The 16,720-nt window shown below is 32.0% G+C and overlaps 1 protein-coding gene across 1 annotated transcript; it reads left to right on the forward strand.

Annotated features, from left to right (window-relative positions):
* The first annotated feature begins 333 nt into the window (after window positions 1–333).
* LOC123894264 (probable xyloglucan glycosyltransferase 12) lies at window positions 334–4,700 on the forward strand. Its single transcript, XM_045944217.1, has 5 exons — window positions 334–2,081; window positions 2,193–2,501; window positions 2,699–2,989; window positions 3,084–3,197; window positions 3,621–4,700. The coding sequence occupies exons 1-5, from the start codon at window positions 1,317–1,319 to the stop codon at window positions 4,248–4,250; spliced, it is 2,109 nt and encodes a 702-aa protein (XP_045800173.1). The 5' UTR covers window positions 334–1,316; the 3' UTR covers window positions 4,251–4,700.
* Window positions 4,701–16,720: the final 12,020 nt, after the last annotated feature.

Consider the following 16,720-nt stretch of genomic DNA (forward strand, 5'->3'; position numbering starts at 1 on the left):
AATTGTTTGTTCTCATTATTTAATGGATAAATATACAGCTAAATTATGAAGATGTAGAATATGTTTCACCTTATAAAATATACTAACTAGTATTGTATTGAAGGTTGAATATATCATGTAATTTGGAATAAATATTTATTCGATTTGAGTAATTTATTTAGGACGTAGTAAAAAAAATATAGCAATAAAAGTTTGTCAAAAAATTTGGTCAAAATTGTTTTTTTTTTTTGAAGGAAAAAAAAACTGGTCAAAATTGTTTTTCTTCTTTGGCAAAATGGTCAAAAAATAATTAGTCATAATAATAAACATTTTGAAAATTCTATTTTTTGTCTCACTGGCGAAGAAAAAGACCCACCACCAGAAGGTAGAAGGATCCAAGCTTACAGTAAAATTCAGAATTCAGAAAATGCATGTAATAATTTTCAAAACCCTTAACAAACCCATAAAAAAAAAAAAAAAAACTAGTGCAAAAGAAAAAAAATAACATTTCATTCATCTTCTGAGTAAATTTCCAGTTGTCAGGTTGTTGTGAATGTTTATTGAAAATTAAGAGGAGTTGGTATTTGTTTCGTCAACAAAAAAAAAAACCAAAAAGGAAAAAAAACGGAGTTGGTGGTGAAAAAAAGGAAAAATCGTGCGTTACATGATTTTGTTACACTTTTATCAATTGTAGCATTAAGTATTGTCACTACCCGTATCAATTTCAATTTATTATATCATTATGATTTCTCTCTTCTCATAATTGAAATACCAAAATATAAACACTTTTTTTGTGTTTGACGGGCAAAAGTGCTTTTCTCGGTAATTTTCTTGTTGAATTCGCTTAATAGTTAATACATTTTTTTATTCGGAAAAAATGAAATTCTTCAAATCAAAGCCATAAACGTGTTGAGCAGTTTGTTACCTTTTATATGTCCACTTTCCATTTTTCATTTCCATGTTTTATTATTTAGGTTTTTGAAACCCCGTTTTGTTGCAAGTTTGGTGTTGTTTTTGGACTCATCCAAACAGGTCATAGTGTTCTTTCTTTCTCTTTCTCTTTCTATTTCTATTTCTCTCTCAGTAATATAAACAAACAGTTTCACTGCGTATAGATTTCCTCCGAATGTCACAATTCTTTTGCGACGCATTGCTCTGCTTTCTTCCTCCACGCGTCTTTCACCGTCATCATTTCTCGTTTTCATCTCATTTTCTGACAATGAGATCAAACTTGTAGTACTAATACTTTTTCTTCATCTTCTTCAAATTTTTTTCCCAAAAAACCATAAAAAAAAGGGTTGTGTTGTGTGGTTGATTTCTGAGATCAGAGACAAAAAATGGCACCTTTGTTCAATTGGGGTGTGAAAGATAGTCATAGAGGAACACCAGTTGTTGTTAAAATGGAGAATCCAAATTGGTCCATGGTTGAACTTGAAGGTCCTTCAGAAGAAGATTTACTCATAACAAACCCTTCTTCAAGATCAAGAGACAAAGGAAGAGGAAAAAACGCTAAACAACTCACTTGGGTTCTTCTCCTTAAAGCTCATAGAGCTGCTGGTTGTTTAACTTCAATTGCTCCTGCATTGTTTGGTTTTGTTTCCGCCGTTAAACGCCGTGTGGCTTCCGGTAGAACAGACGCCGATATTGACGGTGTTGGTGTTGGTGGTGGTAGAGAAAATGAGAACCCTACTGTGAAAAGTAGGTTTTATACATTTATAAAAATGTTTCTTTGTTTGTCGGTGTTTTTGTTGTGTTTTGAGGTTGTTGCTTATTTTAAAGGTTGGCATTTTAGTGCTCCACATCTTGAATTATGGGCACCAGCATTTGGGGTTAAGGATGTTTTTGATTGGTTTTATGCTAGATGGGTTTTGATTCGTGTTGAGTATCTTGCTCCACCTTTGCAATTCCTTACAAATGCTTGTATTGTTCTTTTCCTTATTCAGAGTGTGGATAGATTGGTTCTTTGTTTAGGTTGTTTTTGGATCAAGTTTAAGAAAATTAAACCTATTCCTAAAGGTGGCCATGGTTTAGATCTTGAATCTGGAGACAAGGGTTTCTTCCCTATGGTACTTGTTCAGATCCCCATGTGCAATGAGAAAGAGGTAATTCACAAATTACAATCGTTAAATTGGTTTTTTGTTGTTATGTTGATGCAATTAATGATGTTTTTTTGTTTGTTTGTTTGTTGTTTTTGTGTTTTTGTGTTTTTGAAGGTTTATCAGCAATCTATTGCTGCAGTGTGTAATTTGGATTGGCCAAAGTCCAAATTCTTGATTCAAGTTTTGGATGATTCAGATGACCCAGTAACATCATCATTGATTCAGGAGGAGGTTCAAAAATGGCAACATGAGGGTGCCAACATTTTGTACCGACACCGTGTGATTAGAGATGGTTACAAGGCTGGTAATCTGAAATCTGCCATGAATTGTAGCTATGTGAAAGATTATGAATTTGTTACAATTTTCGATGCCGACTTTCAGCCTACCCCTGATTTCCTTAAGAAAACTGTTCCTCATTTTAAGGTACTACTACTAAATTGATTGATGATTCTGATTCATTGTAGTTTCTTTTTATCTTTTGGCATTGTTTGTTGAATTATTAATATATGTTGTCGTATAGCTTCAAGAAATTATGGTAGATGTGTCATGTGTTTTGGTATATAGTTGGTAATTAATTAATAATTGATTGGATTTGGATCCACTTGGTGATGACGCTACAGGACAATGACGAATTAGGACTTGTTCAAGCTAGATGGTCTTTTGTGAACAAGGATGAGAACCTTTTAACAAGGTTGCAGAATATTAATCTGTGTTTCCATTTTGAAGTGGAACAACAAGTGAATAGTGTTTTCATTAATTTCTTTGGGTTCAATGGTACTGCTGGAGTTTGGAGAATTAAGGCTTTGGAAGAATCTGGTGGTTGGTTGGAGAGGACCACTGTAGAGGACATGGATATTGCCGTTCGAGCTCATCTTCATGGATGGAAATTCATTTTCCTTAATGATGTTGAGGTAATGCAAACAACACATTGATTCACACACCAAATGTTTGTTTTGTTTATCTTGGCTTGTTCATTTTCTGATTAGTTGTTGATGCTTCTTCCAGTGCCAATGTGAGTTACCTGAATCTTATGAAGCTTACAGAAAACAACAGCATAGATGGCATTCTGGGCCAATGCAGTTGTTTCGTCTTTGTTTGCCTGATGTCCTACAGGCCAAGGTATGTGTATCTCAATTCTCAAGACTCAAAGGCCCTCTTTTTAATGAAAGTTACCTTGAGACATTTTTAGAGTAAACAGTCATTTTGACCTTTAAATGTGTGAGATGCTGTCGCAATTTCCCCTAAATGCATCAAAATTGCAAAAAAAAAAAAATACATAAATGTGTCTTTCGTTAGTTTGTTTGGTCCTCGAATATGTCTTTCTTTAGTTAGTTTGATCATCTAATGTGCATTCCGATAGTAATTTGGTCAGTAAAATTAGTACGAAAACACACTTAGGAATGTTTTGTAATTTCGATACATTTAGTTAGGGACTTAAATGATAACGCCTCACATATTTAGGGAAAAACTGACTGACTGTTTACTCTGGACAAACTTGTTACAGTTGTGCTTATTATCGGTATGAATTGTGCATTTTTGCAGATAAGCATATGGAAGAAATTCAACATGATATTTCTCTTTTTCCTTCTTAGAAAACTAGTGTTACCATTCTATTCATTCACCCTATTCTGCATAATTCTTCCCATGACAATGTTCGTACCAGAGGCCGAGATTCCTGCATGGGTCGTTTGTTACATCCCAGCTATCATGTCATTTCTCAACATTCTTCCAGCACCAAAAGCTTTTCCCTTCATCGTACCTTATCTCCTATTTGAGAACACCATGTCGGTTACAAAATTCAACGCCATGATCTCAGGTCTATTCCAGCTAGGAAGTGCATACGAATGGGTAGTAACTAAGAAATCCGGCCGTTCTTCGGAGGGTGATCTAGTTTCATTGATCGAGAAACCAAAGCATCAAAGAGGGTCATCAGCACCTGATCTTGAGGAAATGAAAGAGGAAATTAGGAGACATGAGGAAAACGTGGCTACGAAGAAGAAGAAAAAACATAACAAAATGTATATGAAGGAACTTGCTTTGGCTTGTTTACTTCTAACAGCTTCAGCAAGGAGTCTCCTTTCAGCTCAAGGAATTCACTTCTACTTCTTGCTATTCCAAGGAGTATCATTCCTTTTGGTTGGTCTAGACTTGATTGGTGAACAAGTAGACTAAAAAAAACAGCAGGAGCAATAATTGGACTATGTACAATGTAGAGATACACGCACGAATTATACACATGGAAAAAGCAAAGGGTTCACAATCAAGGCTCTATGAATCACCGGAGACAACAATTTATTGAAGAGCTTAAAGAGTGTTTCTTTTGCTTGCTCATGCTCCTCACTCAAGGCTCGTGAATTCAATTCAAAATCAATATGAGACTACGTTCTGTTATGATCATCATGGACTGAAAAGGAAGATTTTGGTTTGGAAAGATGAAACGGGTACAAATTGAAGGCTTTTTCATTCAATGTGTATGTTTTACCCTTTTTTTCTAATTCATTTTGTAATTTTATGTGGATTCTTTTCTTCATGGATCATTCTTTTTTGTAAGAAAATTTGTGGTTCATAAAATTTTATGGACAAGAACACATGAGAAAACAAACAATATTCTCCTCGCCATCATCATCCTGTTTCTACTTTCCCTCCACCACTTTGTTTAGCCGTAGGGATCGAACTCTGACCTCTGCATAACACTCTTCCATCGTTTTGTATGTGGCAACTGGCAATGTAGATAAAATACTTTACCAAATGAAATTTATTACTCTAGTCAGGTTTTAAAATGGTACTGTCTACTGAATAAAGAATTTGAATTGTTGAGGTGTATATGTAGATAAGGAGGCGCCGATAGCAATTGAATGTGGTCCTATATTCACTAGCTTTTATGTTTCCACTAGTGGTTTGTTGTATTCATTTACTTGAAACACAGTGAAGCTTTGATTATGAATGTGTCAGTGTGTGTGTTGCCATTGTACTCTATCTGTATGAAAAAGGAAAATTGAAGTATAAGTTATTGAGAGATTAATTTGAAAGTGCACCGTTTCAAAGGGACCATCGCATATTTTGGTTCTGCTAGGGAAATGTAGTTTGAAGACAACCAAAACATGTACCTTGTGTGATAACAATAAATAGATAGATATTATGATGATGATGTAGTGATTTCGTGCATGCACGTGGATTCATGAATGGTTACATAATAACTCCAACCACGGTTTGGTTACAGTAACATCTTAATGAAAATCCTATGTACCGGTAGTTAGATTAGATGACTGCTTTATCTTGTCTGGTTGAGATGTGACGCAGCTCATGGGATGGGATTGTTTTGGACAAAGTAGCACATGAAATATATCATACTCACAGCTAAATTACAGTGATTTTAATTTAATGTTGTGTTGTGCTGGTATGAGACCGTAAGATCAAGAAAATTTTATGTAAGTTGATTTATACCGTAAGATGATTTTTTTTTTTTTTAAATGCATATTCTTTTTAGGAATTTGGAATATATGAACTTTTATAAGAGAGATCGTTAGGCTAAATTACAACGGAATAAAAAAGATTAAAATAAAGCTATCGACGACGCATCATGTGATTTTGTGAAACTCTCATCGATCAATTATAGCTCAAAACTTGATTCTTTGAACCCATCATGACCCAATATATTTTAGTAATAGAGTTGTGTTACTAAAAAATTAAAATACAAATATTACATGACACTATATTGGTGATCAATTGAAGTAGTATACCAAAGATCATGGATTCGAGTAAAAAAATTTAAGAAAATTAACCATCAACTAAATCATTTGATATTTCAAACCAATAACATAGTTATATAAAAATCGTCGGCCAGAGGCCATTTTAAAATTTGATTGAACACCTACACCATTGATCTTTAACTTTGTTGTGATTCCATATTTATTGGAGCACTTTTAGGAGGCTATATTTATTAGAGTTCCTCATTAGGTTGGAGCTGAAATTGGAAAGCACTTTGATCCGTAGAACAAATTGAGAGATTTAATTTAATGGTTGGTGTATAGAGTAGTGAATTAGTGTGTGTGATGGATAGAAAGGCAGGTAGCAATGGCATGCGTTTTGTAGGAAGGAAGTTGGTTGAGCTATGTTTGCAGTCCCCACTCCATTTATATACGTAATTGACAGCATTATGCCAGCTCCATACCCACACTTTTATGGTTTTTTTTTTTGTTTTTTTATAACCCTCCGATCTTAGGAAAGAAGCTTTGGTAATCGAGAGATAAATAAAACTTGATCAAGAATTATTCTCACTATTTGGTTTTGCAAAATTGAGTTGAGTTAAAAAAATATATATATTTGGATATATTCGAATAAAGGAGAGTTGAACAATAAATTTGAATGTAAATATTAAGGCTTAAATGCAGTTTTGCCCCCCCTGTTTTGATTAAATCGGAATTTTACCCCCCCCCCCCCCCCCCCCGTTTTAAAACGCAGACTTTTACCCCCCTGTTTTATAATTTGTTCGATTTTGCCCCCCCTAAAATTCTGCTTTCGAGTCACAACTTTAAAGCTTCGCACACAACTCAATTTTGATCAATAATTTACCAAAAGGATACCGAAATGACCGTAATCGAGTTATCTTTCCACATAATCAAACCCCACTGAATTTGGAGTTACAAAGAGAAATTAATTACCGTTTTAGTGAAGGTATGTCCCCCAAAATTCTGCAAAAAATTTGCTTTCGAGTCACAACTTCAAAGCTTCGCATACAACTCAATTTGGATCCATAATTCACCAAACGGCTACCGAAATGACCATAATCGAGTTATCTTTCCAAATAATCAAACCCCACTGAATTTGGAGTTACAAAGAGAGATTAATTACCGTTTTAGTGAAGGTATGTCCCCAAAATTCTGCAAAAAATCTGCTTTCGAGTCACAACTTCAAAGCTTCACAAACAACTCAATTTGGATCCATAATTCACCAAATGGCTACCGAAATGACCGTAATCGAGTTAGCTTTCCACAGAATCAAACCCCACTAAATTTGGAGTTAAAGAGAGAGATTAATTACCGTTTTAGTGAAGGTCTGTCCAATTACTAATTCTGCAGAAATCTACTTGTGATCTTCAAATTCAACATCGCCTACCGAACACATCGTAACTCCAAATTCGACGAAATTGAAATGCCAACAAGGGTAATTTCGTTAGATTTCCATACATGTAAATAGTATTAAAAAATGAGCTACAGGGTGAGAGGAATGACGAGAATACCAGTAGTAGTTTCATACGATAATTAATTTGAACAGACCTTCACTAAAACAGTAATTAATCTCTCTCTGTAACTCCAAATTTAGTGGAGTTTGATTCTGTGGAAAACTAACTCGATTGCGGTCGTTTCGGTATCAGTTTGGTGAATTATTGATCCAAATTGAGTTCTGTGTGTAGCTTTGAACTTGAGGCCCAGAAGCAGATTTTGTGCAAAATTTTGGTGGGGGGCAAAATCCAACAAATTATAAAATAGGGGGGGTAAAATTCCGCATTTTAAAATAGGGGGGTAAAATTCCGCATTTTTCAAAATAGGGGGGGTAAAACTGCATTTAAGCCAAATATTAACTATTTAGATCATCTCCAGTTTTTTCTCTGATGTTCTCATCTTAGCCCTACATGCATCTTTTTCTCTCTATTCTGCACTATTTTTTTTTTCCTTTGTGAATCAATAATCGTTGGATTAGAAAAATGAGAGAAGGCCGGACACAAACACCAAGAAATTCTAGAATCATATAAGTTACAACTTTTAGTTTCAAATAGACTCAATTCTCGAGTCAAAATTAATTCTACTCAAAAATAAACAAACATGTCAAAATCAATTATACTCCTTTAAAGTCAACTATAGCTCGTCTAAAAGCTAAACCAAACATACAATGAATATTACATTTTTCTAATTTTCAATTCATGAAATATTTCATCATCCGTAGACTGTAAAGGAGTATTTATTTTTTCTAAAAAGTCAAACTATTATTTTATATTTTATAGTATTTTTTTATAATATTAATATTTAATAAAAAAATTTACAATTTATAATTTGGATATCCAAAAACCGATCCAAATTAAACAGCATAAATTTGGATCGGATTGGATTGGATATTTTTGTTTGTCATCCAAAACCAAACCGCGAATATATTTATTTTTGTATCGAATGAAGTTTTGCCTCAAAACCGATCCAAACCGAACCGTGAGCATCCCATCACTCAAGAAAGGAAAATATTCCATTTGTACTTGCATGATATTAATAAGAATAAACAAATGTGTCAACTAAGAGCATCTCCAATGGTGATACCACTTTCGGTATCATACATTAATAATAAGTGGTTCCTATAATGTCATGTAATATTCATGCAACTCATACATATTTTGCTCCAATGGTGATACTACTTTTTGAGTATCATACATTAATAGCAAGTGGTCCCTTCTATATTTATTTTTTTATTTTGTCTAAATAAAAATAAAAATTATTTAATTGAATAAATACATAGATAAATAAAAAAGGAGGATTTTGGAAGTTGTTACCGATAGGAGATTGGTTTTTGAACAAATTCATGTAAGCTTGAATATTTTTATTATACATATTAGAAATCTTGTGGAAGAAACAAAATTAAATGAAAATTTATGAAATGAAAGGTGCCAAAGAAATAAAATCTTCCTATATTAATAAAAGAAGAAAAAAAAAAACAAGATCAACAAACATTGAATGTCAACGGTAATATTTGTGACAAATATGGATGCTATTCAATTAAATTTATATACCAAAAAAAATAATAACATTAAATTGATGATACGGTAACTTATTTAAGGTATCAGTATCCTCAATTTTGATACCCTATGTGTCACGTCATGGAACTCCAATAATAAAAAAAAATAAAGTGCCGTATTATTAGCCTATGAAACTCTCTTAGATACCTTTATTAGATATACTCTAAAAAGCATAAACAATATAAGTAATAATTCGCCTCCACTCTTCCCCGGTTTTGCTTTTCAAAATAATAATAAATAAATAAAACAATGTTTTAGACTAAATACATAAAATAGAGTTTTAATTTCTAAAGACATATTGATATGGAAGTCCATTTTGAAAGGATAAGAAGAAGAGAGGAGGAGAAGGTGGGGAATGGAGATTTTGTTACATCACAACATTTTTTATCGATAGGTCCTGACAGTTAGAATTGTTTGGACCAATGATTATTCTGAATTGAAATTGTCGGAGTCTGAGCAACCTAAGTGCCATTCCTAATCTCTGTAATAGCTCAAGGTTATGGTCTTGATGTACTGTTTTTGTCTTATACATTGTTGGAGTTTCAAAAAATGGAGAATATAACGGCCATGCTCAAATATGACTCTTGTCTATTGATTTGGAAGGAAGAAGCAGGGGATTATCTGTTATGTGGAAATCCTTATTGCAATTATCCTTCCTTTCAGTTAGGATTCAATTGTCCGGGTCTTATGGTTCACATCAGATTGAACCTCAAATTCATTATTGTTAACATCAGAATTAACAATCGCCTCGGCGTATTTATACTCAGAAAAATAAAAATTTGATTTTTAAAAATTAAATTCACATCTTTAAGATGAATTTTTTAAACACATGTTAGCATTCTCTTTAAACAAAATTGACTTTTTTTTTACCTATATTCGAGACTATAGTATAATATACACATTGCTCCCACTGCTCAAAATTTCTGGGTCTGTCCCTACCTGTCGTTGGTGTGCGTAGTCAGTGTCAGTGGTGTGGGCGTTCACCGGAGTTTGTGTCCGCCGTCGATTAGATATTATTGTGCGAAGAAAAAGATATATGACAGGATATATGTAATTATGTATAGACTATTGTACACATATGTTCTCTATTTTAATCTCAACCGATTGATATGATCTGAATGATTGAAAAAGATTATTTTTTATTCCCTCACGGGTGAAATAACTTGTGAAATAAGTAAACTCTTCAATCCTTCTTGCCTTCAGCTTTAACAGGCCCGACAAATACTCCTTTTTTTTTTCTTGTTCCAAACATATGATATGATCTGACTTTTTTCATCCTAAAACTGAGTTAATGGATCACTCGTGCCTTTTAATTATTTCAATTTAGTTTATGGATACATGAGTAATTTCCCCAATTACTATTTTTGAATCAATTCCTTGATGAAGAGCTTGTTTTCTACCATATTGCTCTTATGCATTTTGTTTTATAAGTAATCACTTATTCGCAACTGATAATAATATTGAACCATGTCTTTAATTTTTGTGTTCATTTTTTTTTTTAATGTTTCCATGTGTTCTATGCCTTAACATTGTGAATACTAGCTCACTGAAGCAGACTTTCAAAGAGGGTTCAAAGATCATTGCAAAAAACGTGACATAACGTTCTCTTCAGAGGAAGAAAAACTCAACAAGTTCAATTAATGGTCCTGTGAACATTATGTCTACGGTCATGATTATCCTCGACACAATCGGATTCGGAGATGTGGTTATCCTCTCCTTAAGCATATTCCTGCATGCAGGTTACGACGCAAGACGCAATCGGAGATGTGGAATGGCAAATGAAGTTTTGCTGGAAAAGTTGAGGTGTGCAAATTTACTCTTGATGCAATGTAGACTATGCACATAAAAACTTGCACAAGACTGAACCATCATTTTTATCTTTTCATGTTCTTTTTCATTTTAGTTTGCTTTCCTATCATCTTATAATATTATGTGAATGTTTTTTCTTTTTTTTGTGACTCACATTTTTCTAAGTTTCAATTCATGAAATATTTCGTTTGTATCATTCAGGAAAAAAAATATATTTAATTTGTGCTTGCATGGTAATAATAGGAATAGCAAATGTGTCATGATTGATATGTTGGTTAAAAAGCTAGCTGAGTGGAAAAGAAAACGGAACCAGATTTCACGCTGTAATATTCCACGCAGTTTTTACGCAGTTCTAAATGTGGACCGTCCGATCTGATATGTATGGTTGTGATTGTTTTGATGGATTTTACAGCTGATTTGATCAGAATCGTCTGATCAACAAGTAATGGCCGAGATTGAAACTGCGTGAAAACTGTGTGATTTTATAACTGTAGCAAATCCAGATCCAAAGAAAACATGTGTCTATGAGTCTATCGGTGATAGAGATGTTCTTATTAATTAGTCTTGTGTAGTCCGTTGAATTTTGGATGAAAAAGTTCATTCCTTTAAAAATTAGAGAGTTAATACAAAAAACCCTTGTTGTTGGGTTTAATTTGTATACAAGATCACCATCAGGATGCATATAAATTTATCTCTTAAAATTAAATAATTTTATTTGTATATTCTATTAGACACTTATATATACTAACAATGAATTGATCTAAGTGGTAAGGATTTTAGATTCTCTTTAAACATAGAGTTTAATTATTGTATCTTGTGTATGAAAAAAAAAAAGTTCATAGATCGATACCCGAACGTAATTTTTAATACGAATTATGTTTTGAGACTTTTTTTTTTTGGTCCAATAATCTACTGCTAAACTCACTATAAATGTAAAAGTGGAAATTTTGGAATCCCTCCCGTCCAGATTTTTTATCAAACTGGCATTTGATCAACAATAATGATCTTAAACTTATGGAAAATGTTAGGGGTCAACAACTCATAACGATGTAGTTTGACAAAATGAAAATTAAATACTGAAAACATGTTTAGTTTAATGTTTTAAATTCCAAAGTCATGGTGTTATTTTATCAAAAAATCCAAAGTCGCAGTTTAGGTCAAAATTACATGAAACTATTTTTGGCCTAAATCATTAGTTAAGACTTTCTATTTAAACCCTACTATCGAAGATCTTTAATTCATAAGCCCTCACATGGACTATAATATAATTCGTTTTCAATTTGTTTGGGCAATGACGAAGCGGATCAGCCCAAGTAGATTTATTTTCCCACCCCCACGCATTTCGTGTTCCCTAAAAATCTAATAATACCTTTTAAAAGCATTCGAATTTTAAAATCCGGATGCTTTACTTTTAGATTATATACTCCGGACACTTATTATGTGAATCCCTCCATTTAGGATGAGGGGAAAAATTAGCCACGGTTAATTTTGTCATGGTTAAATTGTGGTTAATTTTTTTTTTTTAAAAAAAAAATTATACATTTGAATTTTAAAATCGAAACGTGTAAAATGCATTTTTTTTATAATATCTTTGACCAAGTATTACATGATTGTAGTTTAATTTCAAACACTCAGCATCAATAAACAAAATATACACCAAAATACAATGAATCTAAAAATGAAGACATTTTAGATCATAGATTTTCAGAACAGGCTGTTTAATGGCCCAGTAGCCAAGCCAAAGTTTTAGGCCAACAAAATTTGGACCAACAAAAACTATCAAAAAATTCAATTTATTTATTAAATATATAATATACAAATACAAATTAGTTGTAGATGTTTATTCCTTATATATATATAGATAGATCTTTGTAGTTAGTTAAGACTAGATCCTCATATTCTCTTTAATTCATGTTCAAAACATTACATTCATTAAAACATAATTTGAGCTTGACTCAGGAAACATTGCATTATATATGCACGGGTCGGGGTTTGAACCATAGTCATCCCACTTATCTAACTCGACCAAAAAAACATTTATTTTAGTTTTATAAAATTGTGTTGTTTTATTTATTTATTTATTTTTAAAAACCTCGCTATAAAATATATTTAGAAGTTCTAAATATGTTGGGTAAGATTTATACAACTATTTCCTAAGATTTAAAAGCAAACTTTGAATTTATAAGAGATTTGAGTCATTAACTTAATGTCTTAAAGTTTTTGATGAAAATGTTACGTTTTATTCTTTTGTGTTTCTAGATCATTTGACTCGATATTTTTCCGAAGCTCTTATGGATTGTATACTACACACACTCTACTACCATTTCCATTGATCAATCCATATGCACCTTGTGAGCGTATGAACAATTGAATTGCTTGTGCTGCATTGCCTTGTATGAAAGAAATACAAGCAGAATGAGCAATGTGCACCCCACAAATTAAGCAACTACTACCCCCCAATCATGGAAGATTTTCTGTGACAAAGGGTAAACTACAAAAGGCTATAGATATTAATGGGCCGCAGGTAATTTTGACCTATGCATCTTTACAACTCAATTTTCTCAAATATGAAACATCCTAATTCCTAACTAGCTTCATCTTTATTTTTCTGAGTACCTTATTAATTGTTCAACTTTTATTATTTTCACATTGAAATTCAACTACCACATTTACATTATTTAATTTCACATCCTATTGTCAAGTCCTTTCAATGCCTTCAATGCAAGTACTACATGCATTATTAACCATGAAAATTTTCTTCACGTTTTTCAAATTCTTATATAAATAATCAATCATTAGTTAATCTAGTGGTGATTGACGTTGAACTTAATAAGGGGATCACGGTTCAATTCTCATAACTGCAACCAGGAGGAGGCTGAAATCATTTGATGTAGAACTGCCGGAACCAGATTAAACAGTACAGTTGATCGGATATTAGTGGTGGTGAAAACAAACAAAAAACATCTCATGTAACCTAGCTAGCACTATAAATCAATATAATCCAGCTCATGCACAAGTGCTTTTCCAAATATGTCTTATTTGTTTATGTGATGAAGCTGTCCACAATAATAAAATTTGTAATCATATTTGTTGACTATAATTGTCTTTGGATATGAAAAAAAACAATAGAATTGAAGTGGATCTTACTTTTTTGCCACTGTGAAGAGTGAGTGAGGTGTGCATCTTTAACTTTCCTATCTTTTCTACAAGACTTGCTAGCTTTTTGACCATCGATTGTTTTTCATGTAATCTACATATTGTTGTGTTTCACTTTTAGACATTCTTCCTTTTCCTTTGTCAAAACTCAAAGCTACTAAGGTTTCACTTTTAATACAAAATATATACTTTAATTTGGATTAAACAAGTAAAAAAGAAAATAAATAATGTCTTCTCATTTGCACCGTTTTTATGTGGAAAAAAAAAAAGTAAGCTTACCGCCAAAAGAAAGAGAAAGAAAAATGTGTGTATTCGATGGAATGTTTGGTCTACCTCCATACTCCCTCCGTCCCAAAAAGAATGACTCAGTTGACCGAAACACGCATGCCAATGCATAACTTTGGCGACTAATATCTTTAATTGTATAATAGTAAAAATTATAAAAAATTGATATTTTGAAAATACTCATCGAGACGAATCTAACAACATCTTATATGTTAATATTTATTTTTATTTATTAGTAGAAAAATATGGTCAAAACAATATATATGAATAGTGCATATATTCAAAATGGGTCATTCTTTTTGGGACGGAGGGAGTATCTTTTATAATTTTGTACAACTATTATTATATTTTTAATTTGTTCTATGAGAAAATTTATAAATTAGAAATATAGTAAAAATAAAATAATAAAAACATCTATTAATTTAAAAATCTTGCTGACTTGAGTTTTAAGTGTACATCTTAAGAAAGTTAAAAATATAAAAGAATGTTGACAAAACAAATTCAAAAATACTTGAGTGGTCGAATGTAAGATTGGTTTAATTGATGATGTGGAAATTATTATGACGGACGTTTTTGTTGAGTTTGAACTTTGATCATCACAATTGTATATGTTTTTTTTTTTTTTTTCACAATCAATATTCAGCTTATTAGACTGTCTAATTTAATTCGGGGATCAGTTCTGACATCATATGATTTCAGACTTCTCCTCAATCGCAATTGCAAAGGATTGAATCGTGGTCTTCCTTACCAAATATAGTGTCAATCAACACTTTATTAACTAATGATTAGTAATTATATATGGATGTCAATAATACATAAAGCGCACACATAAAAATATATTTATTTTAAAAATTAATATATCTATTCTCTTTATTGTTCAAGTATGTGTGACAGTGTGAGTGCTTAGATTATGTATCCAAACTATTGTGAGTACCCTATACTTCCTCAATAAATAAATAGAGAAAGGGAGAGTATCCACCTAGAAATAATGCAAACATAGTTAGCGCTTCACTTTTTTAATATTTCTTGTTTGTGATGCCAATGCCTTAAACCAATCAACATGAGATCAAAATACTGGTAAGTAAAGACTGTACTCCAAAAAAAAAAAATACAATAATTCGGATAATTACAAAGTTTGGAACTCATTTGATGTACAAACACCAACAAAATCTAAAGAATTTAATCAACCGACTACATGCAATAGTGATCGAATATAATCCGATTCATGTCACTATATGTTTGTGAAGTTGTCTTGGGACTCTATTGTGAATTGTGATAATCCTTGGGTTTATTTTGCCTTGTTATCATCTTTTTGCGTTGTGGGATGAGTTAAGCCTCATATTGTTTAGAAACGCAAATATTGAATACTTTATACGTAAAATAACTCATAAACTTAATGTCTTAAAATTTTAAATAAAAATGTGACGTCCAACTTACTTGTAAAGTTACTCTAAACCCAATATAGATGATCATCCGGGTGTCCCGGTGACCCAATACTTTATGCCTTAGAGCTTATAGTGTTTTTTTCTAAACGGTGCCTTAAACCTTAGTTAATCTAATGAATTTTGACATTAAAAAAAAACTGCACTATTTATTAATTTGGAACAGAAATCTGCACTGTGCATTTTTATTTTATTTCAACTAACTTTTTTTTTACTCAAATTATCTCAATTAACTAATTATAGTGGCGAATGTGGTATGAACAAACAGTTACTAATACCTAACCCATCTAATATAATTTGATGTGGCTGCACTACTTTTTTGTAATTGGTTAGGAAAACAACTTTTCAAAACAAAACTGTATCAATAAGGTAGCTGGATTCATTAACTTGATCAATGTATCATTAATCCACACCCCATTATAAATCAATCACTACAACATGTCATTTTCTCTTCTTGTTAATTAAAGAAAGTATTAGTATAAAATATTTTGGATTATTATCAACACATTATTTATAGAACATGCAGAAAAAACAGCTATTCACCACTTCAATTTCAAACTACAATTTTCCAGCATTTCCGGCATTGATTCCTCGTTGTTGTCACATAATATTGTTATAGTCAAGAATCAACAATCTTGCAATCAAGCACAATGTACATGCACACGTAGGAAACTCACACACACGTGGGAAAACACTTGATAACAATAAGGACTCAAATTTTATTAAGTCACTAAAGTATATCCACACAAGACATGAAATCACTTTTACCTTCCAATAATATAAAAATTATTATATTTCTCTATTGAATGTGGCACACTTGGAATAAAAAAAGTTAAAGAAATTTTTTAACAATGAAAGATTTTTTCTTTTAAAAAAGAAAATACAAGTGTCCCTAGTTAATCATCAAAACTTGGCCACTTTGATGCAAGAATCACTTAGTTATATTTCCTTTTTGAATAATGAATAGAAAATTTAGTTAACTTTGAATAAAAGCTAAAAAAAGAAAGGTTTATGTAATGATAATGTTATGAAGATTAAGGAGGTATTAGTAGCTATAAAAAAGAACATGATGATGTGGTCAAAGGCAAGGTGTTTTATACTTTTTATATGCATTATTGAGAAACAATGAGTTGGTTTTGTACTTAACAAGACCAAAATAAAGTTTGTATTGC

Source organism: Trifolium pratense, linkage group LG7 (assembly GCF_020283565.1).
Source record: "Trifolium pratense cultivar HEN17-A07 linkage group LG7, ARS_RC_1.1, whole genome shotgun sequence".
Lineage (NCBI taxonomy): Eukaryota > Viridiplantae > Streptophyta > Magnoliopsida > Fabales > Fabaceae > Trifolium > Trifolium pratense.

Excerpts from the sequence above, each read along its gene's own strand:
- LOC123894264 (XM_045944217.1), top strand. The coding sequence starts at position 1,317 with ATGGCACCTTTGTTCAATTGGGGTGTGAAAGATAGTCATAGAGGAACA. Across the intron at positions 2,502-2,698 it reads AAACTGTTCCTCATTTTAAG|GACAATGACGAATTAGGACT; the intron begins GTACTACTACTA and ends ATGACGCTACAG. Across the intron at positions 3,198-3,620 it reads CTGATGTCCTACAGGCCAAG|ATAAGCATATGGAAGAAATT; the intron begins GTATGTGTATCT and ends GCATTTTTGCAG.